Source organism: Ammodytes marinus (genome assembly GCF_949987685.1).
Source record: "Ammodytes marinus genome assembly, chromosome: 14".
In the NCBI taxonomy this organism is placed as follows: Eukaryota; Metazoa; Chordata; class Actinopteri; order Uranoscopiformes; family Ammodytidae; genus Ammodytes; species Ammodytes marinus.
Window position 1 is genome coordinate 11,183,944 of NC_137218.1, and position 21,958 is coordinate 11,205,901.

Sequence of the window (21,958 nt, forward strand, 5' to 3'; positions counted from 1 at the left end):
TCAGAAAATGTAGGACGGTCCCTCTGTTTAGAAAAAAGTAATCTCTCACACTCTTGGAAAAGTAATGACCCTACTGTTATTCTTTGTTTAAATCCCTCACTAATATGGAACTTGTTGGAGCCATGAACCCATTCCAGTCCTCCATAGCATCTCAGACCACCTTCCAGTGATTCTTTCAGTATCTTTTTGATGATGCCATTGCATTTTTGTTGCTGTTAAAAATACTTAATGGGTATTTGTGATGTGTTGGTATCCTCTCTCTCACAACTTTAGCGATACAACATAGCAAGTTTCCACTGACACTAATGCAAATGGACATGTATGGACATTAAATGCATCCTTATGAGTCCTTATGGCCGCATCAAACTGTAATACTCATTAAGTGCTTTACATTGTATGGTTTCTTACCTTTACCTATTTTTATTCGTGATTTATTTTTCATGGGATTTGGCGAAAACCTTATGTTTAATGAAAATAAACGAAGATAAAAAACACTGGAGCTTTTGAGGCCCTCAGTGCCAGTGCTGGAGTGAAAGACGACTGAACCTAAAGCAATGCTGCCATCTTGTGGCCAAACATCATAACTTACAGTGCCTGTGTCATGAGGAGGAATGTGTTTCTGGTTAACACTTGTAGTGCAATTTGATGAAAAAAAAACAAAGATGTTAACATGCAACACAAATGGACAATTAGTCTTGGTAACAGTAAATTAAAACCCCTCTTTATTTGAATGGATATTTATGCAGACTCTATTACACTTAATACAATATGTATTACGTTGTGAAAAGTTGATCACAGTGCCTTTTTTTTGTTGCAATTTTTCTATTTATGTACAAATTATTATTTCAAAAATATGTGCATTGAAATAAATTGCATGAGCAATAACACTTTATAAATAAATATTCACAATAGTATAATGGTACAGTAACATTTGTTTAAAAAATACATTTTGCCCAGTGATAGGAAACCTTTTGTGACTTTTGTGGTCCAAAACAGAAAGATCAAACACTTGGTCCATCTCTTCTTCCCCCAACCCTAAACCAAATGACTCACACTTGAGCATTTGGTGGCAACACCATGTTAATTATTCATCTCTGCCTCCTTTTACTAAACATACAACTCCATCATAGTCTGTTTTTTTCCCCAGGAGATATCAAACAAGCTGGAGCAGATTCAAAAGCAGTGAGTATAGATTGTCAGTCATCTAGAAGTCAGATAAGCTTGACTTACAGCCTCCAAACACGGCACTGAAGATGTTACATTACTACTATTATTCCCTGTACTGTAGTCTTTGTTTGCATGAGTTTAAATGCAACACCAGATGGTCGTTACATATTGTTTTTACTGCCTTGTTGGTTGCCTTTGTGCCAGAGGCGATCAATTGTTAAAGTATTTCTGTGTAAAAGCAGCCCGCCGCTGTCTTCCAGCAGTGGTATTTCATACTAGGGTTCAAAGTGAACAGCCATTTATCATAACTGACACACACTGATACAGCGCACATTTTCTGTCTGCAGTGAGAGGGGAGTGTACTGTATGTGTGTTCTGGGTATTATATAATGGAGTATCAGTTGCTTGGCTATTAACATCAGAGCAGAGCTTGAACCAACAGTGAAAAACAGCATTATGTGTGTTGCCTCAGGCTTAAGCGGCCTACTGTATTTTAAGTGACCTTGGAATGGGATACTTTGCCCAGCATTATTAGTGTGCATTTAAAGACTTTAGTGAGCGTGTCCGTGGTTCCTGGAGCCGTCTTGCTTTACATGTTGCCCACAGCCCTTGGCAGGAAAAAAACAGCCTTTTGACCCTGGTGGGTGTCTGGTCCTGCTTTGGGTTGGCCGTTCCTCTTCAGTGCAACATACCAGTTGTACTTTTGAGAGCGATATGTGTTGTAGTGGTTTTCTTCATACTTCTCCAGGAAGTAACACTCATCGTTTAGCGTTTGCTGAGACAAGAAAATGAAAGGGGGCAAAATGAGTATCTGTGAGAAATATGCAATTCCTTAAAAGGCTTATGTTACTCAGCTGTTGTTTTATATGCGGAAAGTCTTTGGTCGGCCTTTGGCAATCTGGTTTTCCGATGTTTCGTAAATGTGGAAATGACTTCCTAGGCATTTCCGAAACTGTTGGAATTAGTGAGTTTAAACTTTTACAGATAAGCTATAAAGTGTTATGTGACGTGACCATAGTAGCCACAAGCAAAAGGCAACTGGGTAACAGTCGCAAAGATAAATATGATCTAATTTCACAATGATACATTAAGGCAACATTTGTGCTGTGGTATGATATTGAAACAGTTGAATCTTTTCATCAAAAAATTTATTTTTTTAAACTCACCGCTCCGTACAGGCGTCCATTTTTGTTCATAGCCAGGTATCTTCCTGTCATCTCACCCTTGATGACCACGACTCCTACACTCACAGCCTTCACCCTTAGGATGTCTGCAACACAAACAGATGACGCTGTTCACTGTTACACTGCTTGTTTTTATTTGCATTTCCCAAGCATAGAGTGGAAGAAGAACTTGTATAAACAGAATGTATCTATAATTTGTAATAGATATTTGCCAAAGGATCACAGGCCGGTCATCTGAATGTGTACACAGGGTAAGTATTTATGATTACAGACCCAAAATCACTGATCGGCTTTACCAGAAATAATGCGAATAAATATATTGCACAAGAGGACTTAATTATTTGTTAATTTCACTCATGGGACAAAACATTCTTCAACCTTTACTAGTCCAGTTATGAGTTTTTTCAAGATAATTTATTACACAAATACTTTTAATCATCAGCGAAGTTAAACTTTCAAAGTGTTAAAGGTGCACTATGTAACTTAAGAAGTCCAGACCAAGTCTTGATCCTTCAGAGAAGTGAACATGTTGTAAGGTATATTCTCAACACTGAATAAACAAACTTTTCTCCCTGGGAAATGTAATCCCTGGAACACTGTTTGAAGCTTCCTGAAAAATGAATGTTTCACTGTTGTTGTTTACAACATCAGCCCACAGTTTTGTTTACAAAAACATTCTAGTGTTACGTTTGGTTCCAGGTGCCTCAAAATATCCAGTTTTGATTTATAATTATAGACTTATTCAACACTAAGAAATACAGTTATAGTAAAGATGTGTTGTACACTAACTGCAGGCTGTGCAAATGTAAACAACCCCCCCTCCCCTGAAACTGTATAGTGCACCTTTAAATGTCAAAATGACAAATCTGAGTTACTGTTTAAAGATTTAGCTCAGCTTCATTGTAATCTACAAGTGTATAGATAAAAGCCTGTGCTTCATAAACAAACCAATCACACATTAAAAACAAATACAAAATAACAATTCCTTCCTCACCATAGGGTTCATTTTCCTGCCTGCCACCACTCACTGTCCCATCAGGTAAAATCCTCAGGTGATAGCCTCCGTTCTGGCTGTACAGTTTGGTCAGTGTGCGGGGTTCCCGAATGGACAGGTCCAGAGAAGCAGCATTTCCAAATGGCAGCACCGTAACGTCTCCTTCAGACATCCTGTATAGAGGCGAAGGCAGGTTGGACGCAGCAGAGTGATTTCCCTGTAAAGACAGAGGAGATCCGCCGCATTCACTGTCAGTGCCCCCTGGACGGTGTCTGAGACACGGCAAGGAGCAGCAGAAGGAGGACAACGCTGCCTTCATGATAGGATTACGGGAATGCACTCCCCTCCTCAGCCCTCTCTCTCTCTCCTATCACTTTCTCACTCTCTCTGTCTCTTTGTTTCCTTCTGTCAACCTTTATAAAGTACTCTATTTTTTTTCTCTCTCTCTCTTTCTTTTGAAGTGATGAAACCAGCCAGGGGAATCAGATGTGGACAGAGGCCAGACAAAGCTGCAACATGACCGTACTTGTTTTCCGACCGAACATCACTTAGATTCGTGTGAAAATAGCTTCCAGATGGCAAGTGATGTAACTTTCACCTGAGATCAGAGCAAGGCCAGACTACAAAACAAACAACATGTGGACACAAACGAAGGTCAGGAAGAAAAAAAAAAGAAAAAAGAAATTACGGTAATGGTTTTACTCCCTGATGGAAATGTTGCGAGTGCCGTTGCAATAGTCTAACAAGTACATGCAACAGTTTAACACAAGGCCTTGGAATCCACATGTGAAAGTGAAAACACAAGAGGCATTTTTCCTCGCACTGTTTGACGCACAATGTTTTGTATTAACACAACCCATTCAGTTGGCGTGAGCCTTGTTCTGCCTGTATACTAACAGTCAAATAAATGTTCCAGCGGCCAAACACTTTCAGTCCACAATGTGAGTGTTTTATCTCAACCTCCTGGAGGGTAGAGATCCGAGGGCAGCAGTAGTGGCTGTCATAAAGTCTGTACTGTCAACGGAGCAAGGGAAGCAGTAAAGCCCAGCCCCCAGCCAGCCAGTGTTACTCTGTGCGACTCTGGTCTATGTTATCATTCGTAGCCAGAGGAAGAGAGTGTATAGCTGCAACAGAGCCAGGCTGGCCCCACATCTGGAATGTCTTGGAAAAGCATGAGGAACAGAGGGAGGAAGAAGGGGAATGAGAGAGAGGGAGAAAGAAAAGCGAAAGACAGAGCAGTGCAAAGCCACAAGAGGAATGCAAGGCCTACCCACTCACAGACAAGTTTTTTTAACCCTCTCTCTCTCTTTCTCTCTCCCGAAAAAAAGGACCAGGAGAAGAATGTTGTATTACGGGATATAAGAGGTTAGATAGTAACAGACTGGTCCACAGGTCAGAGCTTTCTAACGTCCAATCGCTGACCGAAGGCTGATGCGTGGGAGGGATGATTAAACCTGTGTGTGTGTGTGTGTGTGTGTGTGTGTGTGTGTGTGTGTGTGTGTGTGTGTGTGTGTGTGTGTGTGTGTGTGTGTGTGTGTCTGTTTGGATTGAGGGTTAGATAGTTGAAGGGGGTGGTGTTTGGGTTAAAGTGGGTAAAGAGTAAAATATTTTTGATTCATGGATGTGTCATTAAAGAAATAGTCAATGAGTTGAGGTGGAACCGAGGACCAGCTGGGTTACCTTTGATCGTTAACAAGGCACAAACGCGCGCGCACACACACACACACACACACACACACACACACACACACACACACACACACACACACACACACACACACACACACCCACACACACGCCCACACACACACGCCCACACACAAGCACACACACACACACACACGCACGCACACACACGCACGCACGCACACACACACACACACACACACACACACACACACACACACACACACACACACACACACACACAAGCAATATGCCCTTAATTAACTCCCCCCCCAAACAAAAGTAGGCCTACAGTTAAAGAAAAAAATCTATCAGCTTGATTTCCTGTCATCCGAGAACTGTAATTAGTGAATCAGCCGAGGTAAGTACCAGCCAATTAGATTCCCACGCAAACAACAAGGCTCCACCAATGTAGGGAATCAGTCACCTACCTGTGAAAAAGTGGTGTGACCGCACCCCTGGTGAGCCAGCATGTCCTCCTGCTTTTCCTCTTCTTGTTTTCTTACAACGGTTTGAGGAAAATTGGCTCGCTATGTCCTTGGTGACAATTGTCTTCCTCTCTTTTGAAGCGGTTGGACCTTAAGAGACTTTAGTGCGTATGTCCGTATTTGTAGCCTGTCCCCCCCCCCCTCACCCACTCAGCTCACCAGCCTTCTTACAACGTCAGAGGACTCATTTTAACAGGGCAACGTCAGGACTAAAATTACCCCCACTAGAATGGAGAGAGACTGAGACGGGGGTGACGCAAGTGTGTCCGGGCCGTGGGATCCAGCCTGGAAATGAACAGGGCCTGCAGTCTGTCTGACTGTGCGCTGATACATTCCTATAAGGGGGTGTCCTCCTCCTGGAGACCTGCGCCATGCAAAACAATGTAAACATTTATAAATGACACACAGAGGATGACTTCAGTTACAGACACTTTATCTGATATAATGCCACTGCCAGAGCACAGTGGTGACGGCATGAAGGATAGTCACGTCACATTACTTAGGACTTCCTAAGTTATAGGACTTTAAATTCCATTCCAATTGCAACGTCTACACATGTACTCATCACACATATAAAGAAAAGACTTCTGACAATATGCAAATCCCACATACAGTACATGTCGTCAACACATAAATGCAGGTACAGTCATTTGAAGCATGAGGTCAGGGGAAGATGGTGTTCCATTTCAGATTAAATGCTTCATAACTGTAAGGCGGAGTCAGTTTTATTCTATTTTTACAAAAGTAAGTGTTCAGCAGTAAAGTGAAGTGTCACCCCGCGTCTCCGATTGCAGTTTTGTAACTGAGGCCCCAACAGTAAGCAAACAGCCAGGGACATTGACGATCTGTCTGCTGTAAGTATCAGATAACCTACAGACTAATCGGCTTCTTACTGCATTGTGTCAGTCTGTAAACACAGATACTAGAGCATTGACCGTCTTTAGCACATCACAAAACATAACCCAAACAGCTCCAAGGCCTGAGCGATGGCAACATTAATGCAAGAAGAAAGAGAATACAAAGCTATTAATGTGATCAAAGAATCCCTGTATCTAATGATGATAGTGATTTATAACTCATACACTGTGCAGGACACGCCAAAAGCATTTCCGAAGGCCCTGTCATCTACGTCATAACTTTTTAATGAAATGCTCTCGATAATATATATATACAGTATATCTATATATTTTGATGGTGGTGTTTGATGTGGTGTCAACATTTCTCCAAACCGGGTAAATGACTTCTAACTAAAAGCAGCAATCTCAGGGTCTATTTTTGTGCACACTTTCACTGACTGCCTCGCACTTGTGCGACAATAAACAGCAGAAGGGTGCTGCAGACTGTCTGTGGGAATTATTCACAGTGGTTGTCTAGTCTCGGTCTTCTCCCACTGGCTACTTATTTCTAAGTTGCGTTTCATAAAAAGCTGTTATTATGCTGTATATTGTAAGCAGTTACCTCTGTTCTACATACAGGTTTATATATGGAGAGTTCTGGAGATTGTCTATCTATGTTTGACTTGGACATGATGTAGCCGACACAAGTGGGTCTCTGATTCCACAGTTCTCATTTGCTAAGAAATCATGGGGAAAAAGTTCATCAATATTGAATGGGACTGACGGAGAAACAATGACACAAGAGTATGATGGGAGTGTGTTTGTGTGTGTGTGTGTGTGTGTGTGTGTGTGTGTGTGTGTGAGTGTGTGTGTGTGTGTGTGTGTGTGTGTGTGTGTGTGTGAGTGTGTGTGTGTGTGTGTGTGTTTGGATTGGGGGTTAGATAGTTGAAGGGGGTGGTGTTTGGGTTAAAGTAGGGTAAAGTTCTGCTGGGAGTAAAATATTTTTGATTCATGGATGTGTCATTAAAGAAATAGTCAATGAGTTGAGGTGGAACCGAGGACCAGCTGGGTTACCTTTGATCTTTAACAAGGCACAAATGCGTGTGCACAAATGCGTGTGCACACACACACACACACACACACACACACACACACACACACACACACACACACACACACACACACACACACACATCTGGGACAATATAGGGCCTGGCCACGATCAATAGACCTTCCCAACTCAAGGGGAGGCACCTATTTCAAATACCACTGGACGCAATTGGATAGCACTACGACCAATCAGTGCAATGAACAAGGTGACGTATTAAGCCCCATTCATTTAGCGAACAGCGGGGTTAACTGTTAGATTAAACTTTTGCCGCGGCCGGTCGGCAAAACAGAATATTCGTCTTTCTTGCTAATGAAAGATTTGAGTGCAGCTTCAAAATCGTTAAGTGTCGAGGCAAAAGATTCTTCAAACTTAAACCACGTATCTGCAGCCATATTTGTTGTTTACTATCACGGCTTCAGCGGCGCATGCACAGCACTGTCTTCATCTTGCTGTGCCCGCCCCAAAGCACCATACGTAGGGCTTCTGGCCCGCCCATATCAGATAGAACGATTTGATTGGTAGCTCCAAATTTTCCGACATAGTCAATGAGCTCCAATGGATCGTGTCCAGACCAACATGCTGAGCAAATTGAAATTTGCAAGCGGCAGGTCTGGATTTCCAGGCTAAAGGTCTCCTAGATGCAGTCTGAATTCCAAGCCACTGTGTTTACAATGATGGAATATGCAGGCATACTGATTGTTTCATTTGATATAATGATGGTTTCATACACACCTTTAGCGGTAATGTGCAAGAGATAAACAATATGGACTGAAACAGTAAACTTGACATTGTTCTACAATGTAGGGAAACTTTAAGGTGACGTATGTTGAAATTTTGAGATGGATATTGGAATTGTGAATGGCTTTAGCTGTCAGATTGTCAGCTCTCATTTGTTTTATGTCTATGGAGAGGAGATGGAAATGTGCATGCATATTTTTAGCTGTGGATAATTACATTACTGTTTTTCTCAACAGGAAGCTTTCTCTGGCAGAGGTTGATGCCAAGGATGGAATTAGATAGGACAAGAACAATCTAATTAACAGCAGCTTGATGGCCATGAAGCATCTTAGCAATGATGCTTATATCGATTAAGGAAACCAGTCTTTCAATACATTCAGTGATACAAATGTGAACAGCAGAATTATACTCTGATCAACGTGCGCACTGTGCCTCAACATTGGCTTCATTACAGATTAAGGTTTGGATACAATTTATTTCTGACATAGGTCAACTATTGTATATGCGCTCATAAAGGGAACATATAGTTTGAGATTGCTAAATGGGAGTTTGACGTGTATTTTGAAATACAAATGATTTGCACAATTAGGATAGATGGCTCATGAAAAAAATGTTTTCCTTACATTTACATTTATGTCAAGGCACAGCCTGTGTTCTGTTTAAAATAACACAATGAAACTCGGGGATTAACCATTTCACTTCTTAAGTGAGCCTAGTTTTGATATTTTTTAGGTTATCTTTTTTTTTTTTAAACCAAAGAGTTTCCCTAGGAGCCAACGTTAAAGCCCATTGTGAATAATCATGTAATAATAATTTGTTTCCCACATGCTTCTGACTATAAACCGGTTAAATTCGGTTCCTCAATAGCCTATACTGCATCTCAGACTTCATACACAAATAGCCGGCTGTGACTTCCTGTAAATGGCTTGTCTCTGTACACCACACTGTGGCAGATGGAGGAATGAGCAAGGGCCAGACGCTGTGCCGTGCTTTGGCAGAGGATGTGGCATGCCTAAATGTGATCTGTTTTCACACAATAACCACAAACACCAACTGTGCATGTGTAGATGGCTTGTTTGTCATGTAATGTAAAAAAAAAATTAAAAAAAAAAGTAAAGAAAAGTGTCATCATTTGAATCACAAGGCCCCAGCTGCAGTGACTTTTCACATCACTTTAAGTGTGAAGCATATTCAGTAGACTTATATGTTTTTCCTACAACATATTAATTTTATTAGTGTGCTATCTTGGATAATGTGAAATATAGGCTACAGGAAAAAGACGTTTGTGACATTCCTCTCAAATCACAAGTCAAAAGTATGTTTCTTCTCAAAAAAATAAAAATATGAACAACAATCATTTCAGAGTGAAATAAGTCGTTACAAATTGACATAAATGAGCATCTGTTGCGGTGCAGCATCGAGCCAACAGAGGGCGCCAGAGAGAGGTGAAGGCTTTTAATCCAAGGCAGATTCCCCCTGTAAGAAATTCCCCTTCTGGTTGAAATGACGTCAGCGTCTCCTCCCACCAACGAGGCTGAATGCAAAGGTTGTCTATACTTTAAAAGATGTGATACTCACCAGCTATTTGGCCCTGCTCTGTTTTATTCTATAGTTTAAAACATTATAAATGTGATTGAATGCTGATTCTAGCTTACATTCTCATTGACCTTTTTTTCTGCCTTTCATATAAGAGAAGCTTATGAGGCCTTGGCTGCCAGCCATAAGTGGCATCTCTTTCCCAAATTTCAAAAGAGTGTAGTGATTAGTCAAAAAGGTCCAAGTTGCAATCAAGTTGCCCTTTGACATCCAACAAGCTGGTAGGTAAGTGTTGGTTCTAAACTGGCAGTTGCTCCTTAATTCTCACCTTCATGGTATGGTGCAACTGCAATGTAACAGTGACTGACAACATACCCTGACACACAGCCTTTAGGTTTAGGTTTGCTTGGTACGTTTCAAAGACCTTGTAATAGCTTTTCATTGGCAAAGGTCACATGCATTCACTAAATGTTTGTTGAAAAAAAGAGCAAGTATGTTTCTCATTTGAAGGAATTTTGTAGGCTTTGTTGAAGTGAAACATTTGAAGGGTACAGCACCCAGAGACGCTCACGGTCATACTATAGGCAATATTTTCTTAGTGGGTTAGTGATGCATTAATGTGTGTGAGAAGCTTACATTGTTACAGCTGGCTTATTTGAATAACTCTAACTATGCTTCCATGTAAAGCATCAATTATTAGGTTGTAATATTGTGTAATCCTAATCTACAAAATTAGTAAGGTTATCAAAACCATGAGTAGAAAGTAGCCTACAATACTCTGTAATTGAAGTAGAATACTCGAATAAACCTCACATGTACCACCTGTAGTAAAAGTAACTTGCTGGAGCAGAGTCCAAACTATTTTCGGGTTCCAGAAACATCATCAGAGTGAGTCCTCTTCTCTTCTTTACTCGTCTCTGCTGTGGAGTAGCTCACTGCACACCCGCCCCCCGGACGGCCAGCTCTCCGGCCCGGCCTTCTCATTGGCCGAGAGAGGCGTCAATCAGGGGATTATCCGTTTTGGGGTAGGTTGATTGCGGTTCTGCAGTGCTGAGCCTGAGCGGGGCTGTATCTGTATGGGAGAAAGCAGTGCATTTAAAACCGCCCAGGGAAGACACCGCATGTACGAGCCCAGTTATAGTTTTTTTTTCTTGTGCTGCCTGCCTGCCTCCTTCCCTCCCTGGCTGACTCTGTCCGGTCCACGATGACTTACTTGTTGGTCGAGAGGAATGCAGCACCGGTTTACCTGAGCGAGTGGACACTTGTATGCTTTTGACCATCTCCAAACACTCACTAATTCTGCTGCTGTGGTTTTTTGGAAGCTTTTTATAATTTCATTGAATTGGATGCCGTGTGTGTGGGACGTCTTCTTCTTCTTCTTCTTCTTCTTCTGCAGCAGCTGCTATTCTGAACCAAACAGGAGGAACTACTGCTGCTTGTGTCATCTTGAGTGTTCACCTTGATTATCCTACAGCAGAAGCAAGGTTATGTAGGTGGGCATTTCCCTCGGATAGCCTACATCCCACCGCCCCAGTTGTTTACATGTTGTGATTGGGATTTCCATCATTTTTCAAGCGGCAGACAGGAGCTCAGTTCTTTCCTCCCATAGTTCCCCTATTCTTCTGTTCGGAGCTATTTTTTTTTGCCGGCTCGCCCAGGTTGTGTTGAGGCTGCTGGTTGTTGCTGCTGGTGGTCTATAGATAGATAGGCTACTGGTGGGGGCGAGAAGATGGGACTACCTGCTCTGGAATTCAGTGACTGCTACCTGGACAGCCCGCAGTTCAGGGAGAGGCTCAAGTCCCACGAGCTGGAGCTGGACAAGACCAACAAGTTCATCAAGGAGCTGATAAAAGATGGCAAGGCGCTGATCCAGGCGCTGAAATGTAAGTTCATTTGATTTGAGGGCTTATTAGATATGGGGAAATACGAGCAGTTTTTGGTGCATGTGGTCGTGACAGATAGGTGTCATAGAAGGCTTTTGGTGAACTGGAGCAGATGCCTTCAGGTGTCTGTGTGTGTCTGTGCAGAAGAGAGATACTCTGGAAGTCAACTATCAGTTACATGGACTCTTTCCAAGTGTGTGTGTGTGTGTGTGTGTGTGTGTGTGTGTGTGTGTGTGTGTGTGTGTGTGTGTGTGTGTGTGTGTGTGTGTGTGTGTGTGTGTGTGTGTGTGTGTGTGTGTGTGTGTGTGTGTGTGTGTGTGTGTGTGTGTGTGTGTGTGTGTGTGTGTGTGTGTGTGTGTGTGTGTGTGTGTGTGTGTGTGTGTGTGTGTGTGTGTGTGTGTGTGTCCGCGCGCGCGTGCTACTGATAAGGCACATTATAACAGAAGCTAAGAGGGTGAGGTGGGTGGATTTCAGTGAGCAGTGCCAGTGCATAGTGTCATCTGAAGCTGTCAGCACATATGTTCCCATCGTCTTATTTAGAGGGAGAGAGGGAGTGTGAACTTTATGTTCAAGTGCTGGTGTGTGTGTGTGAGAAACTGGGGTGATGTTGTTCATTATTGATAAGGGGATTAACTTTGTCCTCCTGGATTTTAATTTGTTGAGTCAGAAAGTGAAAAGGCAGCTCTTTTCTCCCGACACAGTTGCTTCTTTTAGTTCTTTGATGATGTGAATGAAAAGGCCTGGCATGTACCATAGTTATGGCCAGAAGATGCTGTGAGTGAGTGGTGCACTATATGGTTGTACTTTGGTAAATCAAGACTAGTTATGGTTATGTTTAGCTTTTTTGGAGTAAGGTCAGGACGTCTCTGCCAGCCTAGATTGTACTGCAAGATGTTTTACAAAATGTGTGAAACCTCTCCCTTTATTTATTTTGTGTTCAATTGCAGAACACACACAAACCAGCTTTTTCAGATAAAGTCTGTCACACAACGGATTTGACTCTGGTTTTCATGTGGCTTTCCATTGACTACTGCACAATGTCAATATAAATGTTCAGGAAGAAGCAAAGACGTGTTCATGTTCAACCAAGAAAAGTGAAAACATGACATGTCATGGCAGCAGGGTTTGCTGCATTTAAAGTCTAATATTCAAATGGGAACTTTGTCAACTCCTCACCAATGTTCCTTTTACATTGCACAAACCATTGAAACCATAACTATTACCTCATCATGGTAGCCTCAAACTAAAACCACCAAGGCTGACTTTTAGTATTGTTATCTTACCTACCAATAGTTATAGTTATGATTGAAATATAAAATGTAGGGCTGCCTAGAACTTTTGTAGAATATGGTACGCATTTCTTTGAATATGATGACACTTCCACAAGGTCCTTTTAAGATGCTGCTTAGTTCCTAGAAGTTTTTATCACTCCCACTATTAAATTTTTATGACAACTTTCTGGGAATGAGAAATCCTACAGTGCTCGGAGAAACATCTATAATTTAATGCCAAAGTCCATTTGCCGAGAAGATCATGTGATACGATATAAAAACAGTGCCTGAGTTGATCTTGTGGTGAGATAACTTTGTCAGAAGAAATCGTTATGACTATAGACCTAACATTAAATATTATGAATATCAGCTTGCTATTTTGAAATAGGACTCCCATCCTGTGAGGCATCAACTCGTTTTTAGGAACTTGTTTTGTCATGAAAAAGAGAATATCATCGATATCGAATTTGCATTGAAAATCTACCCAAGACTTTTCGATTTGACAGTAACACAATTGGCAGCTGCTACCACAGCTCTGTGTGTTTTAATAATGTGTGTGTTTAGTTAACCATACTGTGCAAACTCCTGGTATGAGATATACTATTCTATGTTTGTCTGTACAGGGCTCCAGAGTGCGCCTAATTTGGGCGCACATGCGCCCAAAAATCTGTGGAGTGCGACCAGATATTTCCACTGGTCGCACCAGTGCACCTGAAATTGATCACGTCATATTAAATGTAATATTGGGTGTTGTGCTGCACGATTCATCTAATTGCGATGTGAGCAGCTAGTGCAATTACATAACCGCAAAATTGGCTGCTGCGATTGCGATTCAATGTAGGATAAATGTGCGCGCGTGTGTCTATACGTTCCAACTGCTCCTCTCGTCTTTTTGGTAGCGCCCCTCTGACAGTGTGTGTGTGTGTGTGTGTGTGTCGGTGTCGGTGTGTGTGTGTATCTGCGCGCGCACCTACACGGCGTGCAAGACGGTTGCCGAGTCGACAGCAGAGTAAACAAACAAACATGGACGCCGACGCGCAGCAGCATCCACGCTGAACTTTGACGGAAAACAAAGGCATATAAAAGAGTTGCCTACCATGAACTGTCTTTGGGTTGAAAAAAAACTCCTTCAACTCAGTATCCGTCTACCTGTAGTCCAAAAAAATAAAAAAAATGCGCACAGCTGCTGCTGCAGACGGGCTCGGAGAGTCGGCACCGTGCGCATCAACAGTCATTCAAAGCAGCGGTAGTTATCATACAGCCGGACGGTGTAGAAAGTCCTGTCAGTTAAAAATAGTTATCCAGTTTTCAAATCCATGTTAAAATCGGCAGGATATAGCATGTGATATAGAGCTAGTTAGCTTAAAAAAAAGTTGCTAACGGTGTCAAATGTGTTGTGTTCAGGTCACCTCGGTAATATAAATTTTAGGCAAAGGTAAATAAAAGGTCATCATGGTGTGTTCAAATGTAACAAAAAAAAGAATTTTTGGTTTTTGGAGAGAAATTTTAATAATACAGTTTTGGTGAAAAACTTGTTTTTTTCAGCAATATAAAATAGATAGTAGCCTAACTATGGAATTATGACCTGTTTAACATCCTATCTTGAGCTCTGATCATCTTATGGGCAATTAAAGCAATAATACCAGTTATCTTTCAACAAAATAATAGAAAAGTATGGATAGTGGTATCGATAAAGACCCGGATCGATAAGGAGACTCGATAATGCTTATAGAGACTATTGTCTTTGGAGGAATGCATTTATTTTAATGGGGAAGTATTTTTTTTTTATTAAATTTTTTAACTATAATTTTGATTATTTTGAAAACAGTATAGGCCTAGTAGAAGCTTTATTTTTTATATTTTCACTGATTCTTAATATGTGCTTGTTTTAAATTGAGATCAGGTATCGAAGCTGTCAATATTCTCAAATCTTCCTTGAAAACCAAGAAAGTAGGATCATAATAGCCTACCATTTATTATATTGCATCGCAAATCGCAATATTGGCCACTATAATCGCATTTCTCCAATTCATGCAGCACTAATTTGGTGCACCCAAAATATATGCTGGTGCACCTAGATGAAAAAGTTAGGCGCACCGGTGCACCCAATGAAAAAAGTTAGTCTGGAGCCCTGACTGTAGTGCATTATTCACACCATTCATATCCAGGTACAAATCCCGCCAGTTAACCTTGACTTTTTGACCCCGCTGCTGTCATCTGTCTGTACCTTTTTTAAAAACAAAACCAGCTCAGCCCCTCTGTCACCACAAAGCCCTGTCAGCTGACGTGCTGCGGCTATAAAGACAATTCTGCTTTTGTCCATTGGTGAGGTCTAGAAATCAAGCAGCAGGGTCCGATTCACGGAGAGTCATTTGCTTGTTCTGGGCCATTGTAGCACGGGGGGCCGCCTGACAGAAAGCTATGGTCAGCAGATTGTCCTAGTTAATCTTTTCATACGTGTGTGCTGCATGGCGCTATTGTCGGCTTTTGCTGTCGGTTGCACCGGGTCAAAAAGCACTTTGAAAGCTGCACTGTAAATAGGTTTGATTTCATTTCTTTTATTGCTGCATCTTTCGTGGCACCTGGACCTTCTTTTGTTTTTTTGCTAAGACTTCTGAGAGGATGTGGTACTGTCCTGGGAAGCCCTTACAATTTTGTTTGGTTTCTAATTGCTGTCCCCCCCCCCCCCCCAAGTCTTCTGACAGCTTTTTCACATGTGTTTTTCATGTAATGGCTACATGCATGTTACCACAAGGCGGAGAGAGTGAAACATTTACAACACCATGTGTCATGCTACTCAGAACATACAGTGTGCTACTGTGGACCTATGGAAGCCCTAGATTGTCAGGACAGTGTAACAACCTTATTGAGCATTGTTGTTGAGTTGTTTTATATAACGTTTAAGTTATCAGTCCATAGATGTCTCTGGTTGAAAAAGGTCGTAAAATAAAATACGATGTTGATTTCCTTGGTATTTCATTTCAAATTGTTATCAGATTGTGTGCTAAAATAAACATTCCTATTTTGGTATTTTGACTTGGAACAGTACTTTACACCAACATAAGATGATATACTGTTTCCGGTATGCCATATTAGATTGACACATGCACTCAGTTGACAAATACAGAGAGGAGTTTCTGTTATTTAGCCTACCCCCATTGATAGAAATGAGCTGGAAAAAATAACAGGAACAACCGTCATTAAGACAGTTCAACAGTGCCAGAAACTGCAGCCTGAGTCTGAAATGACCATGAAGTTGAGTCAAGACTTCTTTATAGTTTCAACAAAACCTGAAAATAATAACTGTCTTGCAGGATTTGTTGTAGAACTGTTATCACACAGTTTCAGCTACTGTAAAACTGATAACCCAGACAGTGTGTATCCTCATTGCCCACCTAAACCTCTACAGCACATTTCATTTCTGATATGGAATCATTTTTTGTATGTTGTCAAGCTGGCACCTGGCGGTTTGTTGCTGATGCAGGCTTCTATAAATAAGTAATGTTGTTTAGTGCAGAGACCAAGAGCAACATTGGTGAACTGCTAAAACTGCACTTCTGGTGCTGTATGTAACGACTATAACACATAAATGAAAATAAAGATGAAACTAACAGGAAATACAGCATTATTTTTAGAGAAAAAAAACTTAAATAACCAATAAAAATGCAAAGCCTTGTTCCATCTGAAGTGGCAATCTGCAATATTCATACTTTTTTATTCTTTGACGTTGGTGAGAGTAACTGTCCTTAACTGTCACTTGTGTTTTTGCCAACACTTCCCAGACATTTTTTATCATCATCTTTTGGTTTTGTCTTCTTGCCAGAGAGACGTTTTTAGTGTTGTTACTCATTAGTGTAATTCTTCAAATAGCGAACAACAGTTTCAGAGACAGACATGCCTTCACCACTGTTGCACATTTTGGACAGATCTATCCTGTTTGTGGGTGTTGAGCTGGTTTGTTTGTAGCAAGTAAACATGTAGACACGTTCAGACACATGCCTGTACACACATGAACAAACACACGCTCTTTCAGTATAGATTTAAAAAAAAAAAACACCTCTCCCTTCAATACACAAACTATAAAGGCAGTGGCGTATGCACAGCACGCACACCACAGACACACATACTGTACTTACAGACACAAATGTGTGTGATTTTCAAGTTGTGTGTTGCCAGATGTCATTTAAGGGCAGTTCAAGCTAGTCATTACAGAGGCTGTAGAAATGTTGGTTCTCTGCTCCACCTCTTAACATGACACGGCTCAATCAGCCAAAACAAGCCCTAATTACCAGCTGGGACGTGGCCCGGTGCTGCGAGGGGAAACGATACACTGTGTTTACAGAGTTTATGTGACACTGACATGACACATGATGTTGACATGTTTTCAGCTGAAAGTGTAAAGAGTATGGGAGCTATTTTTCTATTTTTCTTTACTTTAGTATCTATCTAGTATCAATATATTAATCATCATCCTCACTTTGTGTAGAATCCTTCCTTCTTGGAAAAACGTTTTGACACATTTCAAGACAGTGAATATTTGGTACATGTAGACATGTTCTTAGCACTGAAATATACAGAATTACCTAACTGCTACTGGTATCTCAGTAGATCATTTAGTCGAGGAAAACATTTTTATCAGCTGTCATGGACTAGTTTTTCACAATGAGGTCATGGTCCGCTCCACTGACATCAATGCTTCCTACCAGTTAGGAATGTTGTCTGAGAGTCATCTTCCCATTAGGCAATACTAATCATGTCGTCATGCACAGATGTGCAGCATGACATTTCATTTGGTCTTATACTGTAGATAATTTTTCTTAATCATTAGGCTTTTAGTGCCTTGAAACCTGAGACGTGAGAGAACACAGCTCATGGTGCAGCTGCTATGTTAGAGTCCTCTGTATGATGTTATGCATGTTATATGTGCTGTGGATGTGGATACAGCATATTGTTTAACGAGGATGAATCTGTGAGCAGTGCACCGTGTGGCCCGTGTGTGCGTGTATCCTGATCTTTGACGAGCTGATGAGATGTCACTAATTGATCAACGATAAACGGATTACTTGACAGATAACTAGTGAAAGAAAGACATGCAGAAATAAACAATCTGTATTTTAAAACTTTTTTAAATGGTTTCAAAATTGAGGTCTAGTAGTTTTTTAAATACTTAATTTTTTTTGCAGAAAAACACAAAGCAAAGTTGAAATATCTCAATTCACCAACGACCATAAGGGGTGGTCCGTCTCTGGTTTACTTTGGACTAAAATGGGCAAGCTGAATTGTAGCATTTTCAGCAACTATTTTAGCCCTATACAATTATCCAGATTGAGCCAATGAAACAATGTGTGAGAAGCTGTCCAGTTGTGAGAACAGTTTTATGCCTAAAACTTTATAAACATAGCTCAAAAATTACTATTAGTCTCCAAGAACCACAGCTATAGTAAAACCTGAAAGTGGTCATCCTCTATTGAAAAGTACAGTATACTTTATATATCAAAGGCTTGACCCTGAAATCAGCACACACATTGTTGAAGCATGTGTGCATGCTTTGTGTGCGGCCTGTTACTGCTTAAAAGCAGCCCTCTCCGCCTATTAGCATCGTCCCACTATTGGCTCTGCTTTCAGGGCCTTGACACTGACTTCAAATTGAACCTTTTAACTGCCCCGAACAACCTCACAAACATGAGGGCTTGTGTGTTTTTTAAATGTCCCAGGGAAGGGGGAGTGGGAATTCCCTGCACTGTTGCAACAATCCATGTCTCTCTCTCTCTCTCTCTCTCTCTCTCTCCTTCTCTCTTCTACCTTCAGTCTTTGTTTCTCTGCAGCCACCCACTGTGCTGTTAGGGAGTAATAAGAAGAAGGGTAATAACAGTCATTCAGAGCTCAACTGTCAACTCAGCTGATAGATGAGGGTCACACACACTGAAACGCACAGCACGCCATGACTAATTCTCAATGATGGCTGATGGAGGGAGTGAGTGAACCTTCCTTTTAAAAGATCCAGGGCCAGGGAAAAGTATGTGCCAAGGGGCAAAAGAAAGAGAATAAAAAGTGTGTGTGTGTGTGTGTGTGTGTGTGTGTGTGTGTGTGTGTGTGTGCGTGCGCGGGCGTGCTTGTGTGACAGAGGAGGTGGGGGCAGCTCGACACCCACGACATGGCCTTATTTCCTAACCACTATATATCGAGGAAACTTCAAGCAGAGCGATCTAGGTTGTAAAGAGGAGGGAGGGAGGGAGGGGAGGATGTTGGGAAGGGAGGGATGGGGAGAGAGGATGGAGGAGAAGAGAAACACGAATCAGGGACAGAAAAAGCAAGAGACAAGGTGTCACTGTCTGGAGGCATTCCTCTGCATACGTCACATGGGGACAAAGAGGAGAGAAGGGTGTGTGTGTGTGTGTGTGTGTGTGTGTGTATGTTGCCCCTGCAGCACAGCACAGTGGGGGTTGGGTTGTCTTTCTCTGGCTGTGACGTAGCGTGGAGGAGAAGGAAATTAGGGCACGACTCTGGTGCTATTGTTGCCTCGCTTTTGTCAGGGCAGACTGTCTGACACACACACACACACACACATGCACACGCAAACACACACATACACACGCCCGCACACAAATGCGAGCACACACACACAGGCAGTCACTGACTTTTAACATCATATTGGATCCAATTACATATATTTCTCCTACAACACCAACATTCAACACATTTTCATTTTTTGTGTAGCTGATCATTTGTTGCAATTAAAGAATACAATACTACTTAAATAGTTTGCCTCAGCACATTCTGCTATTCTCAGCCACATACTTGAATTCTGAATGGGATGGTGCATCAGAAAAAAGGTTAAAAGCTTAAGCTGATGTCTTGATTTTTTGTTTTGTTTTGTCTGACCAAGCGTCTAAAAACCCCAAAGTAACCCAGCAGTACATTTATAATTGAACAACCTCATTGAATATACATTAGGGTTATATTTCAGGTCATTCATCATGAACTTCCAAGCAAACAAACTTGTTGCAGACATGGTTTGTGTATACTGCATATTATTTAAACTCACCACAGAATGAGATGATCCAGCTATTGTGCTGCTTCATCTTATTAGTGGAAACTTTGATGTGGAGTATTGGCCCCCGGACACCAGCTGGACTGAAGCTGGTAAATATTTTAGATCAGGGACGTATTCAGTTACATTGCCCGGCAGTAATATAGTAACTCAGCTCCTCCATATACCCTGTGGTATCATTTACTTGTGTGTTTTTTTTTATTACTCTTGGTGATATGAGACTTGTTTTGCTTGTACGCCAGCTCCACCATAGGCCTCTATGATGCACCCTCATGCAAATGTAACAAGATGACATGCTTCCTTTCTTCTAAGCAAGCATCTCTATAGCAGTCATTCAAAATTGCTGATGTTCATACATGCAAACCCTTACGAGAGATTACTTGTGTATAGTGACTGTGTCTTCAGTAGTTTGAAGTGCATTTAAAAAAATATATACAGTAATGTCGATATATACAAAGATTTAAGAAGTTAACATTTTAGAGATGTACAGGTTAGATAGGAAAATGTATCATGGAGGAACTGAAAGAGGAAGTGGAAAACAAGACACAACACAGGTTTGTTTTCTCATGGCAGCATTATAAATACACAGAAGGACAGTACAGTTATAAGTGTTAGAATTGAGAAAAAAACTTCAACATGAAACTTTGAAGAGGGAAGTGGGATTCAGACATTTAAATCTGCAGCACAACCACTGCATCAACTGCAGGGAAGGGAACTCTTATCTGACACTTACAGTAAGTTTATTTCAGGACTGTAAGTGGCCTCTGCACGCCTGCACAAACACATATGACTCATTCTGTATGTCTACTCTATCACAGAGCTTTGCTTCAAATGAAGTCCACTTAAGACAATACAATCAATTAAATTGACTTACTATTGAAATATGATAACTAGAGATTCTTGTTTTCTAATGCACCAATTTGAATTTGTCCCATATATTTTTCTAGAAAAACAAAATAAAATTTGAAAAAGGTTCACCCCTAGTATTTTTCCCAAAAGTCAGTGTAAAGTTTGATCATTAAAATGTAAAACACGTTTAATGAGTTGCAAATATACTTGTAAGTGCTGATGTTTTGTCTTCTCATTTGCATTTATTTTCTTCCATAGATGTGTACTTGGGGGAATAAAATGTCTGTGTGTGTGACTGAAGTTCAATTGCATCTCTAGCCTGGTTACTTTGCTTGAAATAAAAGATGCAGTCTTCCATCAAGGTGTAATAATGTAACTTGTTATCCAATGAAAACCAACTTGAGTCAAGAATTATTTTCTTGAGTTAAGCTTCAGTTTCTTTCTGCAGCTGTCGGCCTGGATTTCCCATTCAAAATAAAATAAAAAATAGTTATGGAAAGCCAGAAAACTTTGCAAAATGTGATTTGATTTATAAAGAGATATCAATCCAAGATTAAATTCAGCTCTTAGGGGACAAGTACATTTCTGCTGCTAGCTGCTCATTCACTTGATCACATTACTGTACTCTTTAAGATAATAAAGTATAACAGGAATGAAGCAGGAAGAGAAGTGGGAGAAAGTGAACTCTTGAGGAATGCTCTATAAGTTTTTTTGGCACACGGCTACCTGATCGCCGCTCTTTGCTCGTAAAAAAAAAAGAGACAGCTGCACTTTATTACAGCAGTTTTTAAACCCATTTTTATGGCAGGTGTTAAAGGGTGCAAATTGTTTAATTGGAAAGTTTTTTTAACAGCCGATGGAGGGTGGCGGGTTATTGTAAGTGACGCCCAACCCCTCGTCCTCCGAGCATCATGACAGACAAACGGCAGCCTGATGGATCGAGTTTTGATGTCAGGTTTTTGGTGAAAATTCTCTACAAACTTGTTCTTCAAGAAGCAGGGTTTTATGAGTGAGCAGCACCTAATAAACATATTATTACAAATTTAAAAAGTAAAGAAAACAAAATAATTTTCTATATATACTGTATGTTACTGGTTACAAGTCTGTTACTGATACAGGAAAGGTCAAACTGGATCAATTATTTTACAGTTAATGCTTCTGGTG

The 21,958-nt window shown here is 41.0% G+C and overlaps 2 protein-coding genes across 4 annotated transcripts in view; one reads left to right on the top strand and one right to left on the bottom strand.

The window, feature by feature from the left end:
• Window positions 1–705: 705 nt before the first annotated feature.
• Window positions 706–5,596, bottom strand: LOC307260911 (putative fibroblast growth factor 1). Of its 2 annotated transcripts, XM_080041279.1 has the most exons (4): window positions 5,463–5,596; window positions 3,346–3,562; window positions 2,334–2,437; window positions 706–1,942 (listed from the first exon to the last, which is right to left on the bottom strand). In XM_080041279.1, exons 1-4 carry the CDS (start codon window positions 5,502–5,504, stop codon window positions 1,757–1,759), a joined length of 549 nt encoding a protein of 182 aa, XP_079897405.1. In that variant the 5' UTR covers window positions 5,505–5,596; the 3' UTR covers window positions 706–1,756. The 2 variants fall into 2 exon arrangements, with proteins under 2 accessions (XP_079897405.1, XP_079897404.1); XM_080041278.1 differs by lacking the exon at window positions 5,463–5,596 and having other exon boundaries at window positions 3,346–3,872.
• Window positions 5,597–10,887: 5,291 nt separating this feature from the next.
• LOC307260385 (rho GTPase-activating protein 26-like) overlaps window positions 10,888–21,958 on the top strand; it is an 83,647-nt gene continuing 72,576 nt past the window's right edge. For both annotated transcript variants that reach the window (XM_080040614.1, XM_080040615.1), the window contains exon 1: window positions 10,888–11,623. In XM_080040614.1, the coding sequence (XP_079896740.1) occupies window positions 11,470–11,623 (154 nt within the window). In that variant the 5' untranslated portion in view covers window positions 10,888–11,469. The remainder of the gene's footprint in view (window positions 11,624–21,958) is intronic.